Source organism: Chroicocephalus ridibundus, chromosome 4, assembly GCF_963924245.1.
Source record: "Chroicocephalus ridibundus chromosome 4, bChrRid1.1, whole genome shotgun sequence".
NCBI classification, from domain to species: domain Eukaryota; kingdom Metazoa; phylum Chordata; class Aves; order Charadriiformes; family Laridae; genus Chroicocephalus; species Chroicocephalus ridibundus.
Window position 1 is genome coordinate 64,472,570 of NC_086287.1, and position 16,666 is coordinate 64,489,235.

The following is a 16,666-nucleotide window of genomic DNA, read 5'->3' on the forward strand; positions in this document are numbered from 1 at the left end:
GAGAATAGGAGAAGGACGAGTAACAGCGCCCCTTTGAAATATTAGCAGTTTTACATTCCTATCTTATGTTCTTGGTCTTAAATCTCCTCACAGATGGAGACTTTACAGACCAAGACAGGAAAAGGAAAGCAACCTGGAAATGAAAGGGAAGCCAACCCCGTAAACTTCGCTGGCCATGTGATAAAGAAAAGGTAAGAGTTCTGTTTATTCACTGATAAAGCCTGTATTTTTCTTGAATTGTTACCATACAAACATCACCTGATATCAAGCATGTCATAAAAATGCTTTACACAATTGTAATGAACAAAACATACCACACGATGCATTCTTCATATCAGAAATAAACTAGATGAATGCTTTATTTACCAGCTTGTTCAGCTGTACCGAAGAACTAATTCTATAGCTATTATACAAAGACAGAATGAAAAGTAAAAAACTCTGTGCGCATAGGGTAGTGGACTTGGGTAGCTAGCAGTCTTGATTTTTATCCCTTCTATTATTTTAGTAAATACCCACATCACACGCTTCAGTTTTAGATTTTTAGTGTTTGACAAAGATGGATTTCAATTCATACTGGGAAGACCAAAGTACAGCCATGTAAAATGACATGCTCAACTTCACCTAAAAAGTCAGTTTAGCCATCAGACTGTGTTAGAACTTCTTTTGCAAAGTATGCTACCAGTAACTTTATGAGCTGCCCATTGCATTGTTCACTCCAGATCAAAAGCAGCACACGGGACACTGAATAAACCCGAGAATTATAGTATGTCACTGACAAAACACAACTAACAGAATTAAGTACATATAACAAAACGAAATGTGCATCTGCAGATTCTGTCCCTCATTCATGGGGGCAACAGGAAGTCACACTGTTTTTGACAAATTTTACCTTATATTGGTATAAAAACCCCCTGACCTACATTCTTTGTTATCAACTCGTGTTTGCATTCAGATTACTTTAGCTGGTTTGGTTTAAATGAATTTAAAGTTTTAAATATTTACAAATATCTACAAAACTCCCTTCTAAATTTAGAGTTAGACAACCATTCTGTAACCATGGCACAGTTCAATTTTAGTTGTTTTGTTTTTAAATACAATTCTTCTGAGAAATGCAATCGATTTACAAAGATGACAAATTCTACAGTTTTCTGACTTAAAATCACATGGAATTTTATCTTTTAAAAGATGTCTTGACTGCTTGATTGTCCATCTCTCCAGCAATAAAAATGTAGGGATAGCATTAAGGCTGCTGCAGTAAATCATTTCTCAAGTAGCATTACTGTCTACTTGAGGGAGAAATAACTGGCTTGGTAGGTCAGCAGAAATGGATGTGGGGGTAAAACAGGTCAGCAAAATTGGAATAGATCATACTGACTCAAAAGTATTTGTACTGGCACGTGTAAACAGGAATGGAGTCTGTGACAGGCATGACAGCAGACGCTGGCGTTGTGTAGGCCTCAACTGTAGTACTGTGTCCAGTTTTGGGTGCTGCAGTTCAGAAAAAGATGTGAATGATGTTGAGACAACACAGGGAGAAGAAATAAGCACCTTGAGAGGTTTATAACTGTGACACGCAAGAAAAGATGGAAATGATGTGGAATTGCTTAGTCTATAGGTAGAAAAATGTAGGGGAGACATATTTCTTAAGATAGGCAAGAGGCACACTGACAGGCAAGACGCAAAACTGTTCATGTCCGTTACAATTACACTTCAGTAGCAGTGCGCTTTTATTTTAACTAGTGTTCCATGTTCCTCAGCGTGAGCTGAACTCGGAAACTTACTTGGCTGAAAATTAGCAGTTTTGAAAGTAGTTTCACGACAGCTTAAAATCAAGTCTGCCACAGTCCCACCTCCTCCGTTATGCCAGCATTAGTACTCGTGTAACTGGAGAGTAAGCTGCATCAAGAAGCTGAGTGGGACAAAAACTAGGTATCCTTCGTAGGATGAGTAATGTTCAGAGGCTTCAGACACTCTACCTGTGCAGACAGGGGGGATGTGACTGACCCATCAAAACAACCAGCTCTCAAACTGTCCTTCAGCTCATTTCTTCAAAAAAAAAAAAAAAGACTGTACCTCAGAGGGTTTTCATCGTACCAACACAGGAGAACTGCTGCTCATATAAGTCTTTTTTTTTTTTTTTTTTTCCTGGCAGAGATACAGGGGAAACAGTGGATGGCATTTTCAAACATAACATTCATATTAACACTATTAGTTGTATTTTGGGGAAAAGAACCACAAACAAACCACCAAACACCAAGCCATCAGGTAAATAAATTTAAACAAAATTTATGATATTTAACAACGCTATTTACAAGCACTCGTTGTGCTGGCCGCTATGCATACAAGTACACTTAAAAAGAAAAAAAAAAAAAAAAAAGGCGCAAAATGCTTCAGACGGCAGTCATACACTGGCTAACGAAACCCGAGGGTGCAGGGCCGCAGAAACCCTGTCGCCGAGAAGTAAACCACTGCTTCCCGGCTCCATTATGGGGCAAAATAAGGAAACCGCGGGCCGTGCCTGAGGCGGCTCCGTCCCTCCGGCGGCCCCTCGCACAGCCGGGCCGGCCCCGGGGCCCCGCGGCGGGCCAGAGGGAGGCCCCTCCCGCTCGCTGCCCTCCTCGGGAAGGGGGCTCCGGGCCCCCCTAACAGGGCTTGGTGCGACGGGACGGGGACTTTACCTCAGCGGTTGCAGGGTTTTACCTCAGCACTACCGGGTTTTTTACCTCAGCCGACGGGCCTCGCTCTGGCGGCGGACGCCGCTCGTCCGCCTCCCCCCCCCCCGCCCCGGCCCGCAGAGGGACGGGAAGGGCGATGGCGACGAGAAGCCGCTCGCCGCTACGCGCCGCCCCGGCCGGCACCGCCTCCTCCCCCGGCAGCGCTCCCCTTTCCCGGCTGTCCCGGCGGCAGCGGCGGGCGCCAATGAGGCGGCGCGTCCCGGCGGCAGGCTCCAGTGGGCGGGCGCGGGGGGCGGTGCGCGGGGCGGGGGGCGGTGGCAGTAGGCTGGGTTGTGAGTGAGTGAGTGTGTGTGAGTGAGTGCCATGGCCGGAGCCCGCTGAGAGTGACAATAGGAGCCAGCCGGAGCGCGACCCCGACACCCACCGGGACCCCCCCACTCACCTGAGACAGCCGCCGGCGGAAGAGGCCTTCCCTCCCCTCACAGCACCGCCGCGCCGCCCGCCCGGCCTGCCCCCCCCCCTCCCTCACCGGCCGCCCGCACCGCGCCCGCCGCTCCCCCTCGGCTCGGCCCGCACTCGGCTCCCCCCGCGCCCCCCCCTTACACCCCCCCCCGCCGCCTCTTCAGGGCCCCTCCGCAGGGCTCCGCCGGGAATGTGAGTGAGGCAGCAGCCATCGCAGGCAGGGGGCCGCGCCGAGTGCATGGGACTGAGCGGAGCCCGAGCAGCCGCCCGCTCCTGAACCCGCCGCCAACGCCGCCCTGCGCTGGGGAGGCCGCCAACGCCGCCGAGGCCTACAGGCTCCTGCGCCGCCGCCGCCGCGGCAGGGACCGAGCCCGGCGCGTACCACACTCGGGCCGCCGCCGCCAGGCATCGGCCGCGCTCCGCCAAGCCCGGCTCAGGCCGCCGCCGCCTCACTCCCGTCTCCGGCTTCTCTACCAGGAGGGTCAAGGTAACTCCATCCCTCCGCGCCGGCCCGCGGGGGAGCGGCGAGGCGGCGGTGCGGGGAGGAGGCGCGGGCGGGCCGAGGTGGGGGGGGCCGGGCCGGGCCGGGCGGCGGTGAGGAGGCGCGGGGGGCTGCGGGGAGGACATGTTCCAGCTGCGGTGCTCGGCGGCTCCCTTCTGGAAATGACAGCCGATAGCAGCAGGCGGGAGGCGGCTAATTACACCTCTCGCTTCCCCGGGCGCGGAGCGAGGCTCTGGCTCCCTTCCCCGGTGATATCCGTCGGCATTTTCACGTCCACCCCCCTCCCCCGGGGACCAGCAGATCCGATGTGCGTGGCTTCGTATTTACCAAAATACTTCGGGGATAGAATAAGATCCCCCTGCTGAAAGAAGCAAGCAGCGGTGGCTGGGTGTGCAGCTTTTCCACTCGCACACAATAAATAATCTCGGGCTTCAACCCCCCCCCACCCCCCCCCAGCTCGTTGAAACTGTATTTCCCTGTGATAGTGTATTCAGGGGAGGGAATGTTCATTTGGAGAGATGAAAAAAAGATCAGTGTTTACTGTAAGGTTGTTAGGCTGGATGTAGTCTTGTTGAATTAGAATTAGATTTTAATAATTTATAAAGCAGGTTAGGGAAACTGTTACTAAATTTACAGCAGAGAAGTGTCAGTAAAGCTTCTTGCTGACACAATGATCCTGCAGTTTAAGTGATCTACTTTAGTACCTGTCTATTATTATTTTTTTTTTTTTTCGTAATTTAATTTTCAGAGAGTGTGCAAACATTTCTGCAGAAATGGTTACACTTTAATGATAACACGTGATGAGGAGGTGAATCTTTTTGACGAGATGAAATAGGGCCAACCGGTTCAGATTTTAAGAATATATTTTTGCTGATATTTCCAGAATTTATTTTATGTAACAGGTAACTTTGTGTTTGTATGTTTTTTGGCAGACTGTTGAAATCTTAGAAGTGGGTTGCTAAAGTACAGGCCATTCTATTTCAGTTTATCTGACTTTTTTATTTATTAAGCTTGGCTGGGGCCTGAATGCCCTGGTGATAATGGCATTTTTTTTTTCCTCCCAGATGATAAACAAGACCAGTTTAAGGCACAGGTTCATGTTGCTGATAGTATATTATATTTAGAAAGCCCGAGTTGGTCGTTAAAGAATACCTCAGGAGAAATAAAAAAGATGGAGTAAGGTTTTTTCATTATTGTAATGCCAGCTGCACAGTTCAGCTTCTGGGTGCTGCACATGCTTCCTCGAAGAAGCTGCGGGGTTTATACTTATATTTTTGTTAGATTTAGTGCGTGTATATGTAATTTTGCATTAAATAGTTCTTATCTTTTGGAACTTGTTTACACTGTTGTGATAAATCGTACTTCCTAAAGCTTTTCTCACAGAAGACAAACCCAAATAATGTCTGCTTCAATGGAGTTAATAGTTTACGGAGCATATGAGTAACCAATTATTTTAATAAAATAAGTACTCGAAAGTGTTCCCTATATTGTGGAATCAACTTCTTTTAGCATACGAGTCACTTTGGTAATTGAAGTCAACAGACATTGAGGATGAGTAATGCTTTCCAAGGACGTGCTCTAAGACCCTGATCCTGCAAATGCTTATGCCGATGCTTAACTTTGCACGAGTGTGTAGCTTTACTGAAATCAACAGAGCTGCTCTTGTTAATGATCATGTTATTAACGCAGATAGTTCTGTTGATTTCAGTCGAGGTGCACATGCTAGTGAAGTTAACTGTACGCAGAGCTGCTTGAAAGATGTAGGCCTAAATTCCTCCTGTCTCGTTTCCCTTAAGTATTACTCATGTATTTCACCAAGATGCGATGGGCCTTTTAAACAGAGAGAACAAGACTGGTAAATAGAATAGCGGTCTGGGTTAATTCACTGTTTAAATGTTTCCTTTTGCTATTTCTTAGAAGTATGGAATCAGCTACAGAAGTACTACCAGGGCAAGTTTTATAGGAAGAAGCAATGCTTATTTCTTAGACCAGCTGATAGAGTTGGGAAACAAACAAACTTTTGCTTGCAGAAATCTTTCTTGGCTCTCTGCCCCTCTCTGCAAACCTTGTCTGGCTTATGCCCTTAGAACAGTTACGGCTACCACACTGCTATTCTAACAGAAATGCCTGAATGTGGAATAACTATGTACAAAAAGACTCACAAGAAAATAACAGTATTTCTAAAATGGAGAATAAAGAAGAAATATGGAAAATTTGTTAGTGTTAGTGAAATTGTGAAGAATAGCAATACTTTTTTGCTGTACTTTCTTATATTTCTATAATATCTTGTATGTAGGTGTTGCAAATAAACTGAATTTTTCTTCTGTCCTATTTTTTTTTTTTTGGTCCTATGCATATTGATGACTTTAATGCCAAAAAAACATTTGCACCTTTTTGTATACCCATTCTTCAGCGTGCACGGTGCCTTGCAGAATGAGTTGAAATTACTTCATCCCAAAGGACGTATAGTTTAAGGCTTATGTCAAATCTGCAGGTGTATGAAGTTCTATTGATGTAATGATGCAGCATTAGGTCTGAGTGTTTCCTGTTGCAGGATTTTTGGCAAATGGGAGACACAGATAAAGCGAGCGAGAAGAATTATTATGCTGTTCAATTAAGTTTATTCTATACAATTTGTACAAATGTTGGTGGGTTAGCTCTCTAACAGTCTATCTGGGTGACTTGTCAGCAGGAGAGTGGTGCAGAAAGAGAAAGATTTTTGGAAAACTTAGGTTAATCTTTACCCATTTCATCCATTTGGAATATGTTTGTAACATCTGTTTTCCTTCAGTAGGGATATGTCCTCAGCACCAACTACTCCTCCATCAGTGGATAAAGTAGACGGATTTTCTCGGAAGTCCGTCAGAAAAGCCAGACAGAAGAGGTCACAAAGCTCCTCCCAGTTTAGGTCTCAGGGCAAGCCTATAGAGTTAACTCCCCTGCCTCTGCTAAAAGGTAAGATCAAGAATTATTTTTAATAAATAAAACAATTTTACTCTGCAGCTGACTTCTAAAGTATTCTATTGCCAGGAACTGCAGGGAAATTTTGCCAGCAATGAGAAATGTTTCATGCCAGAAATGTATGTATTTAAGCTCTACAAAATATTTTATCTGTGACTTGAGGGTGTGGTAATTGTTTGCAATACTTTTGAAAGTTTTAAATGCTAATGTTAACTTGTACCATGACTTGAATTTTCAAGGCACTCAGGCTACGTGTGTGTATTTTAGTTTGTGAACCCTCAACAGTTGACCTAAATGATCAGTAAATTCTGGTACGGGTAAATTGACTTGTGACCAGAGGGAAACTGGTTTTTAGGATCTTACCTTGTAATGTGTGGGTCTGCAAGCTGTGACACTGGTGGTGCAACCCACAGGCATATTTTCAACGCCTTGCATCAATGCATTACTGAGGAGATGGGACCCCTTCTCATAGCATTTGTGAATAGGTAACTCCCAGCTCCTGGCTTCTGCTGGGTTTTGAAATCGAAAGGTCCCATGAGCTGCAGCCTCTCAAGAGGAAAGATGCTGCCAATCGGGTCTTAGGCGAGACACTACTGTTCTCAGAGCCTGTGTATCCCAGCTCCGGTTGAGCTTCTGCTGGCAGATTTAACCTCTAATTTGGGAAGGAAAATTATGTTCCAGCATACTACTTTTGAAAGGATGCTAATATCTCTGTAATATCTTCAATGTTTCCCCTAAATCCCAATAGTCACTGAATTTCAGTACAAATCCAGGGGCCAGCAGCATCTGAGAATTATGTCTATCTGTTGAGGAAGGAGGAGTTGCCTTCCAGAAGTGTTTCTTTTACTCTGAATTCTCAAATGGTTTATTTAGTGTTCTGGATTTTTTTTCATTGCTATTCTTTTCAGTTACAAGTAGTGAAAACAAGCATGGTTTGTGCTGATCATTCTGGAAAATAGCAAGGTTAATAGGTTTAATATTATGTCTGTCCCATTTTTGCTTTGTGAGCCAGTGTATTTCCCACATTCCCTTCTCTACCTGTTTGACAAATTTGTTAATCAGAGTAATAGGTAATAAATTTGTAATTGCATTTAACCCCACTTCTTCGTAAGAAGAGAGAAGTTTTAAAAAAGAAAAGCCAAACCAGCCCCTCCCAAAATACTCACACTTTAATGTGTTTCTTTTAATTTAATTAAAAGGATTAATTCTAGTGGAGTTGTCATTGAAATACTTGAGGCTTCTTTCTGTGGGATACCTGTAAGAGTGCAAAAATGGCCATTCTGGGTCAAAAGAGAGATCCATCCCAAGGCATTGTGCCTGACAGTGACCAACTTGGAAGCTTGGAGGAGAGTAGAGGAGCTGGGGAGGCCTGGAGTGATGCTGTATCAGAATGTGTCCCCCCCTTCAGCATTCCTCGGTTTAGGGTCTGTTGATGCCAGTGGATTTGACTTTGTAGTCAGCAGTGAGTATTATTTTATGATTTTTTCTCGTTGTTTTGTGACAGTATGATAAAGAAGGAAATGCTTCTTTAAAATAATTTTAAAGCTCAGTTTTATACTTTTGCAGGTCTTTTTTGATAGTAGTTACCACACTTCAGAAGGGGACTTTATTCTTTGGCTTAAATGGCTAGATTACTGGACAAGACTGAGATTTGTATTTGTATAAATGAAGAAATTGATGCTACAATTATTTCATTCTATTGTATAGTCCCGTTCAGGGAATGAACTAGGCATGTGCACAAGCATAAGAAAAACGTTGCTTTTGTCTGAGGACCTGGTATTGCAGAAACATATGCTTAATTTGACTACTGTAGCTAGTCCCGTGGATTGAGATATAAAACTATAATAAGATAAACCAAACAGATGGGGAGCAGAGAGTGTTGGTGAGACATTTATGATTAGTGTCATAATGAGTTACAGTGGTCCAGCTTCAAATTAAGAATTTGATCCTGTGAGTTAGTTTTCCCTGTTTGACTTAATGCGGATTCCCGGAGGCACAAGGATCTACCTATGGCAGATTAATTTGCAGGATTTGGGCCTAACAGTCTATCTGAAACAGCAGTGGTATTGGTCCCTGCTGAAGGGACAATGGCAGTTGAAAATCACGCTACTGTTCGGAAATATTTTGACCTATATTAATATTTGTAACATTCAGGATTATTAAACCTGAAAGAAGCGAGGAAACAATTTCCTCCTGCATTTTTCATACTTCCCTTGGGCAGTTCCCTGAATGCCCTAATCTTTTAAACTTTTAGGTTTACACTTATCTTCAAACAGGTGACTAGTCCTATTACTTCAGTCCAGTAACCATGTGATTTCCAATTTCATCCTTACTGTTTGGGTCTTTCAAACCAAAACAGAGAAGAGATTTCAGCAAAACAGCTTTTTAAAGTCTGAGAAAAATGAGATCAGTTTGGAGATCTACAGTTGCTCAGTTTAAATAAACTTCTTGTTTTGGGTAAATTTCAAGTTTAATTAAACCTCTTAGGAAATATTTCAATACAGGAGTATTCAGAAATTTTTAGAGGACAGACCTCTAGTTCAACCTTAGACATATTTCATATTCATGATGGAGGGGCTTTGCTGACAAAAACATACATGCTATGCTCTCTTCTTTTCTTTTTTTTTTTTTTTTTTAAATGATTATGTTTCATATTGTCATTTGCAGGCTGCCTTCTCTCAAACAGCACTTTTATGAACTTCAGTATCTTCTTTGATTACAAGAATCATGTATGCAGAAAACTAGATAAATGCTTAGTCCTTTCTTTGCAAGTTTTTATACTAGGCCTGTCACCATAATGATTTGAGCACCTTCCAGTAGTGTATTAAGTGACGTGACTACACATCTGTCACATCTTATCTGCTCTCATCCCTTTCCCTAGGGGCACAGTCATATATAGTGAAATGGCTTGTTTTGGTAGTGTTTTAATGCAGTCTGTTGCTTTCTGTGAACATACATGCCTGTATTGCAAAAACAGATAGATAAGTCAGTGTTGTTGTTCATTTGGTAATAAAAATGTTTCAGGAAAGAAAAATAGAAGAGACTATGTTCTGGTGCTGCGTACAAGTCTGAAGGATAATCTGCTATTCAGGAAATGTAATAAGAAGAACTGGAATTTTCAGTATTGCTTATTCCAGAAAAAAAGAGAACGCAGAGAAATTAAGTTGTTACTGTTGGGTTTTATTTTCTTTTTTTTAAATTAACAGAAGTGTGTATATTGTATCTTTTTGTAAACACATTTAATGTACTTAGAAAATAAGATGTGCCTTCTGAGGCTCTGTTGGGCTGAGTTTAGGCTTCCAAAAGCCACAAGCCAAAAAGCTGCTCTGTTTACTTATAGTAAAGACTTAACTTTTCTGATAATTTAATTATATATTTATTCATTGCATTGTGACTAGATCTAATTTGGAGTTATCTTTTTTAATATGACTAATGTCCAATGTAACACTTCAAAACCACCCTTGTCCCATTCCTTTACACTTGAAACAAAGGAGAAGTGCATATGGGAGTTGTGATACAATTGTCCTGCGTTTTCAATATGTGTACTCTTATATATGTTTCAGTCTCACATGCATTTTTAAATGCTTGCATGTTCTTGCCCGGTGTGTCTTGCAGTACGTTATGGCTTTTGATTTTGACTTTACGTTTAAAGAGGCTGTTGGTGTCATTGAGGTTGGCAGGTCCCTGAGATAACTGGTTTGTGGCAGAGCCGTCCTGGTGAAGGGCTCTTTTCTGGGAATGAGTACTTCCACCTCTCTGCCTCAGTCAAACCCAGCCCAAGTTTGTTAACCAGGTTTGTGGCCTGCCTCAAATCATGCTTGTTCTGTAGAGGAAGATAGTATTCTGTGTGCATTGCCTAAGTGTATTATTTATCAGAGAGTTATTTTACTTTCATTTTGTATAGATACTCTTTTTACTTAGAAGTCTCTAGAGGTAGATCGGTAGGAGTGCGATGTTGGGAAGCAGCTGGTTGGAAGAAAATATGTTGTAGTACTGGACACATGAAAACAGAATGACTTCAGTATTACCTGTAAAAGGGGAAGGAGGCCTTCATTTGTGTTTCTGCCAGTATCTGTAACGGTAGGGGAGTGTCCAGAGGATGAAGACATACGTACATATGACTAAAAAGATCATATGGTTTATGAATTCATGTTTAGCATCTTGAGAAATTGGACAGAAAACTTGCATGTAATTCACGGTATTCTTCCCACCCCCCTCGCCCTCATTAAAAATACATAATTTAGGTAAAGCAAACTATCCAAAAGTAAGACTGTTAAATTTTAAATTAGTGTATCCTATTTTTGTTATTTCAAGGTTTACCTATTTTTTCTTATCATCCTACCACATTTTCCAATGATCTAATATAATTAGTGTAGTTTACTTTCAGGTTTTCTAAAACTATTGTATGTTGTTGTTGAAAACAGCTCAAAGTACTATTTTTATTTTTAGATATATTTTCCTCCTTAAAATAGGCACTCCGAGCAGAAGTTCTCTGTCAACAATTCCAATTGCTTTGCTACCTCAATATTATGAAATTTATTGAGCTTCTAATACATTTATCAGATAGTTTCCATGACACTAAAGAATTGCTGTAGTGGCAACAAAAGAGCATTGCATAGTCACAAAGGGAAAAAATCTCTTTTTACTTGCTCTTTGCTTTTGATCATTATATTATTTCCCTGATATTTTATTATAAGCTTTTCCTATGAATCCTATCTATAGGTCAAATGGTGAAGTTCTTAAATAGTAAAAAATCCCGCCAACTCCAAAAGATTTTTGACTAAGTGAGAACTGCAAGATGTGCACTTTCTTTTTCAAATAAGGTTACTTTTGATTTCTTTTATCATAAAAAAGTCTGTTTTTTTTTCAGACTTATGGATACCGCCTTCAGAATTCTACAAATGGGAAATAGTTATGATTTGAGTTGTAGAAGAAGAAAGATACAGCTTCTATTTCCTATTGACTTCCTTGTGGGTTGGCTGTTGTCTTTTCTATGCTACTCGCCATTTGTGAAATATGGAATGCTTTACAGATACCAATAAGCTGTTAATAATATATCTAAGCTAAATACTTTCTCCTAATTTATAAACAGGAATTTAGGGTCATAGTGGTTATGATTTTTCAAAATAAAATTTTCCATTGTTGGAAATAGAACCCAGGACTCCTAATTCAATGTGTGGAAGAAACCCTGGAACGTGGTTTGTGCTGGACATAGTCAATGGTGAATCAAGCATCAGTCCTGGTAGTACTTCTAGGAATTTTGTGCCCGTTCTGCTTGAAATAAATCTGAACATAATGGGCAGTCTCTGTGAAAGATTTGTGAATAGGGCCACAATCCCAAAAGGAAGAAGGACTTAGCCTATTTATTATTTTTTCTTAAGATATATGGAATTCTTTTCATAGGCAATTAATTTCTGCACTTTCTCTTGTGCTCTTGGCAGTTGTTTTTTGACTATATACTTAACTTTCTCTTTTAATTTTTTTGACGTATGGTGGTTGTAGAATAATTCTTTCCGATAATCTTAAAGATTTCTGGTTGATTCTAAAAAGTATTTGTTTGATGGTGTTCAGAAAGGGCCATATATTAATTGCATTCGGTATTTTTGATTTTTTCTCTGCTTGTTATTGTCTCCCACGTTTGGAATGTAGTTTTGTAGAGCTATATTTGTAGGGAATGGGCATATGTAGAGATGCTGACTTGAAGTTAAGATGATAGTAAAAGAATACCTCCTTATCTTAACAGTGTGTTAGTGACTCTGCAGTTGGTGAGAAGTTCTGTCAGCTTAGTCCTGGTCTTCTAATGTTTCTGTTCAGTTGTCTGTCTTTATTTCCAAGTCTCTTTAGGTCTGGTGATTTTCCTAGGTGGTTTTTTTTTTTGTTGTTTTTTTTTTTTTTTTTTTTTTTTTTTAACCTGAAACCTTCAGTGTAATTGTTTTACTTCCTGAATTTCTCAGTTTACCTTCTGGAAATGTTAAGTGATGGTCATTCCCACCTCTTCCTTTTCCTTTTTCTTTTATTTTTGTTTAATTTATTTTTGAACTGAAGTAACTTGTAATCACTGTGTAAAATGTATTTCTGTGCTGCTCACAAGATTGAGTCTAAAGTCTTGATAATTTTCTGCAGGAGCGGTTAGACTTTACCAGCACCAGAAACTTTTCGGTCTGTATTTGTACAGTATGTCTCCATAATATGTTACCCAGTATTATTTATTTCTCTAATAATATTAGAATTTTCTTTTCTCTGTCCAAGTATCACCCTATGGGTCTGTAATAGAACCTCCTGTTTCTGTAATAAGTACCTCCTTTGTATTCCTTTCCCAAAGTACCTTTGACAAATACAAGTTATGGTTTAGGCATGCAGTTATTTCTGTATAGTATACATGACTGTTGGAGTATAGTGCTGCCGTTATAATTAGTTATGATATGAAGCTTTACTGTTGTGAAAGGTACATTTTCCATATCTCTGGAATTGTGGGCGTATTTATAAAATCTGTTTGTGTATATTAAATGTATATAATATATATTTGTGTATATAAATAAGTAGTAGATATATTTAATGTCATATATAAAGTTTAGGTTTTGAGCTTATTTAATTTTCCGGTTTGTTTTTAAAATTTAGTACTTATAATGGGATACTACTACTGTTCATTGGTAAAGCTTTGTAGTAAGGGAGCAGTCCCTTTACATTCATCCGTTGTAAACTCCTGCCTCCCTGAGAAAAGAGCACTTTCATTTATGCTTCTGGGGAGTGGGAGGAGGACGGAAAACTATTTTTAGATTCAGGGTAACTTCTTTCACCTACAGTTTTTTCATTCAAGTTATTACAGTTTCTTTGGCTCAATCAGGCAAAAATCCTTAGAAGTAGCAGACGAGAGGACTCACTGAGTTCAATGAGTTTTGGTAGGGTTGGGCATTTACGGATTAGTGGTGGGACCGTGTAATCTTGGTAACTGTCTAATTTACAAATACCAGCAAATGGGCACACGTTAGTAAAAGGCTAAGGAAAATCTGTTAGTAAAAAGTAGACTCTTCTTTCAGAAGGATATGGCAGGGCTTATCTTAGTTCGAAACCTCGCTGGTTCTAAGTGTCGGTCTTCATTGCAGGTGCAGTTACATCAGGGGTTTTTTCTGGTGGCAAAGCTTCTTTGAGAAGTTCCCAAGCATACACCAGAGTGCACAGCCTCTCATCTGTGCTGCAACAAGCTTCTGTGGGGCCACAATGTAAACCAGATGGCTAAAAACACTTTGCCTCCTCCTAATTTTAGTGATGTGCTTGATCCTGTGTCTTCTCAAACAGTTAATTCAGCAGAACTGAAATGGTGGTGAACTTTTATGTAGGGTTGGTAGCTTCTGTGTGTGTGGTTTTCTGCTTACAAAAAAAAAATAATTGCTGCAGCTACAGTCTGACGATCTTTGTCAAGCGTTTTCAGAAGATAAGGCATCTGTCCAGAGAACCAGTGTAAAATACTTTTGTGCCCTTAGTTGTTGCACTTGATTGAAAAAATTGTCTGTTTTGAACAAAGTCTGGAAGTCAAGCTACAGGGGAATCGGTTTTGATCAGGAGTAATAATGATTTAAAATAATAGAAGAATTTTCACCAGTAGGTTTTTCTAATTGATAGAGACGCGTGTATAATTTTGAAAATGTATATATTTTTAGATTTGTTTAATATAGCAATGTATTTTTTCAGTCTCCTGTAGAAAGTTTATTTTTCAAGTCATGGTATGTCTTGATATTAACTCCATTATATTAAGTTGTATTGGTTGAAAACAAAGTAAGTAGCATAATAATTTTATTTTAAAACACTTTAACATTTTATGATGTTTTTATTAATACATTTTTATGAAAAAGGATCATTGTTTTGCATTTATGCCCTTTATTAATTTTTACCACTATTTTTCCTTTCCGGTCTGTAGGGCAGGTTCTTAACTGTGGTATTTTCCTTGCACATAAAGTGTTTGATCCTTCCTTTTACACCTCCAAGAGTTTGGGGCAGAGAAGGAACACAATATAACAGAGTTGATGTACCTGGTTAAATGGGCAGAAGGCAAGAAAGTGAAAGAGATCCTTTTTGGGTAGCTTCATAAAAGAAAAAATAGAATAGCAGATTGCTGGAAAGTCTGTTGAACATCATTGGACATATTGCTAGCTCATCTGTAACAGTAGCTTCATGTGTTCCCTGATCTGAAGAGCTTGTTCTAATAACTTAATGTTGGACTTCAGAACTGACCAAGTTCTAAGAGAGGTGGAGGCAAGCAGTTTGTTATTCTGATTATAGAAATCTGTGCATAATTAGGCATTTTTGGAAGATTTTTATGAATTTAAAAAGATGTATCTGCTGCAAAACATCAATCACAGACTTAGTGTTTCTTACTTGAAGGGTATTTTGCAGAAGCTAAAGTAAATCATCAGTGGTATCTCAGGGATGATGAATAAATGCAGATAATAGTGAGTACCTACTGGTAAAAGTATTAATTTTAGGACTTGACCCTCCTGTTGGAGATAATGGTTAAGTACACAGATACCATAATTTTTATTCAGAAAAATTGGATACTTTCATGAAGAACAAGGTTAAGCTGAAATTTTTTGTTGTCTGGAGAGTACTTTACTGTCAGATGTTTGATTAAAACATTGAAATAAATGTAACTTGCATGGTTATCCCTTTTATGCTTTTCATTGTGAACAGTGGCTCCGAATAAATGTGGTTTGTGTAATGAGAGGGAAGAGCTTCTTTAGGTATTCTTTTGTCATAAGGTTAAGAAGATCTGTCATTAGAATTGTCATTTTTAATGGGTTTTAACTCTTTTTGAGGAGCACCAGAAAAAATGTTTAATGTCATTAAGAAGAAATAACTGTGGTTTCTCTTGGATGTGGTCCGTAGTTATCTGTGGGATTCCAGGAAGTTTTAGGGATACATTGTATGAGATCTCTTATTTTTTCACCATGCTTGTGATATCTACCTCATCTGAGATGGCCTTTTGTTGTTTGGAATTTCTGTGCTTCTTTGCAGTGTCATGAGTTTAATTTAATATTATCGTGACTTTCATGGCTTCTTTTTCACGTATGCTTGTACCAAACTTGGATTTTCAAGTTCTAAAATGCAGGTGGCAGTAAATTTGTTTGTTGCTTTCAAGGTTTTGAATATATTGTCATACGGGTTAATGTTGTAAAGGAAGACTACTGCAAGTTAAATTTGTCATGTTACAAATTGATCCTGGGAATAGTCAGAAACTGAGGAAAGGATGATTCCAGATTTTAGAGGAATTAAGTATTATTACATTGCTTTTGTTACGCAGAACTATGTAATGTGAATGCATAAAATTCCGTTATTTTTCTTTGCAGATTTAGCTCACATGCTCTCCGCTTTTCACATTCCAACAGCAGGGCATAGATGTTATATGCAGACTGTTTTTAAATAAGAAAGTTTCTAGTAAAGGTTTTCTGACTTGTCAATGCGCCATCCCTGGAGGTGTTCAAGGCCAGGCTGGATGGGGCTTTGAGCAACCTGGTCTAGTGGGAGGTGTCCCTGCCCATGGCAGGGGGGTTGGAACTAGGTGATCTTGAAGGTCCCTTCCAACCTGAACCATTCTGTGATTCTGTGACTTAAGTTTTGAACAGATAACCTTGTGTGCTTATAGATAATGTATTTTCCCCTGTATGTGGAAACAAAGGTTGAAAAGGTGGTGATTACAGCTGAGACAGTACTTGAATCACTGTAGAGAACATAACTTAATTGTTGAATATCGTCAGTGTTACCAAGAATAAATTTGGCAGCTTGTTATCTTTGGTGTTTTCAAATAACATTTTTGGGATAGCTTTTTGAAGAAGCTGAGGTGGTACTGTGTTACTAGTCATCTTTGTTCTCCTTCACTGTCCTTTTATTCCACCCAACCCATACTTCTCCTTTCTTCTTCTTTGCTTGTTCTTTATCACTGTCTTCCCTACTCCCACTTTCTAGTTCTTCCTATAACCTCTGACGGATACAATTCACTTATTTTTCCACAAGAGGGTGATAAAACTCGCTCATACATGTAAAAACAAGCTATTCCAGGTGGAGTGGGTTGCAG

General features: G+C 40.1%; 1 protein-coding gene across 3 annotated transcripts in view; it reads left to right on the forward strand.

The window, feature by feature from the left end:
* Window positions 1–3,488: 3,488 nt before the first annotated feature.
* PPP2R5E (protein phosphatase 2 regulatory subunit B'epsilon) overlaps window positions 3,489–16,666 on the forward strand; it is an 80,927-nt gene continuing 67,749 nt past the window's right edge. For 2 of the 3 annotated variants that reach the window (XM_063333549.1, XM_063333551.1), the window contains exons 1-2: window positions 3,489–3,624; window positions 6,431–6,594. In XM_063333549.1, coding sequence (XP_063189619.1) covers window positions 6,438–6,594 — 157 coding nt within the window. In that variant the 5' untranslated portion in view covers window positions 3,489–3,624; window positions 6,431–6,437. The remainder of the gene's footprint in view (window positions 3,625–6,430; window positions 6,595–16,666) is intronic. The other variant, XM_063333550.1, reaches the window with a different exon arrangement.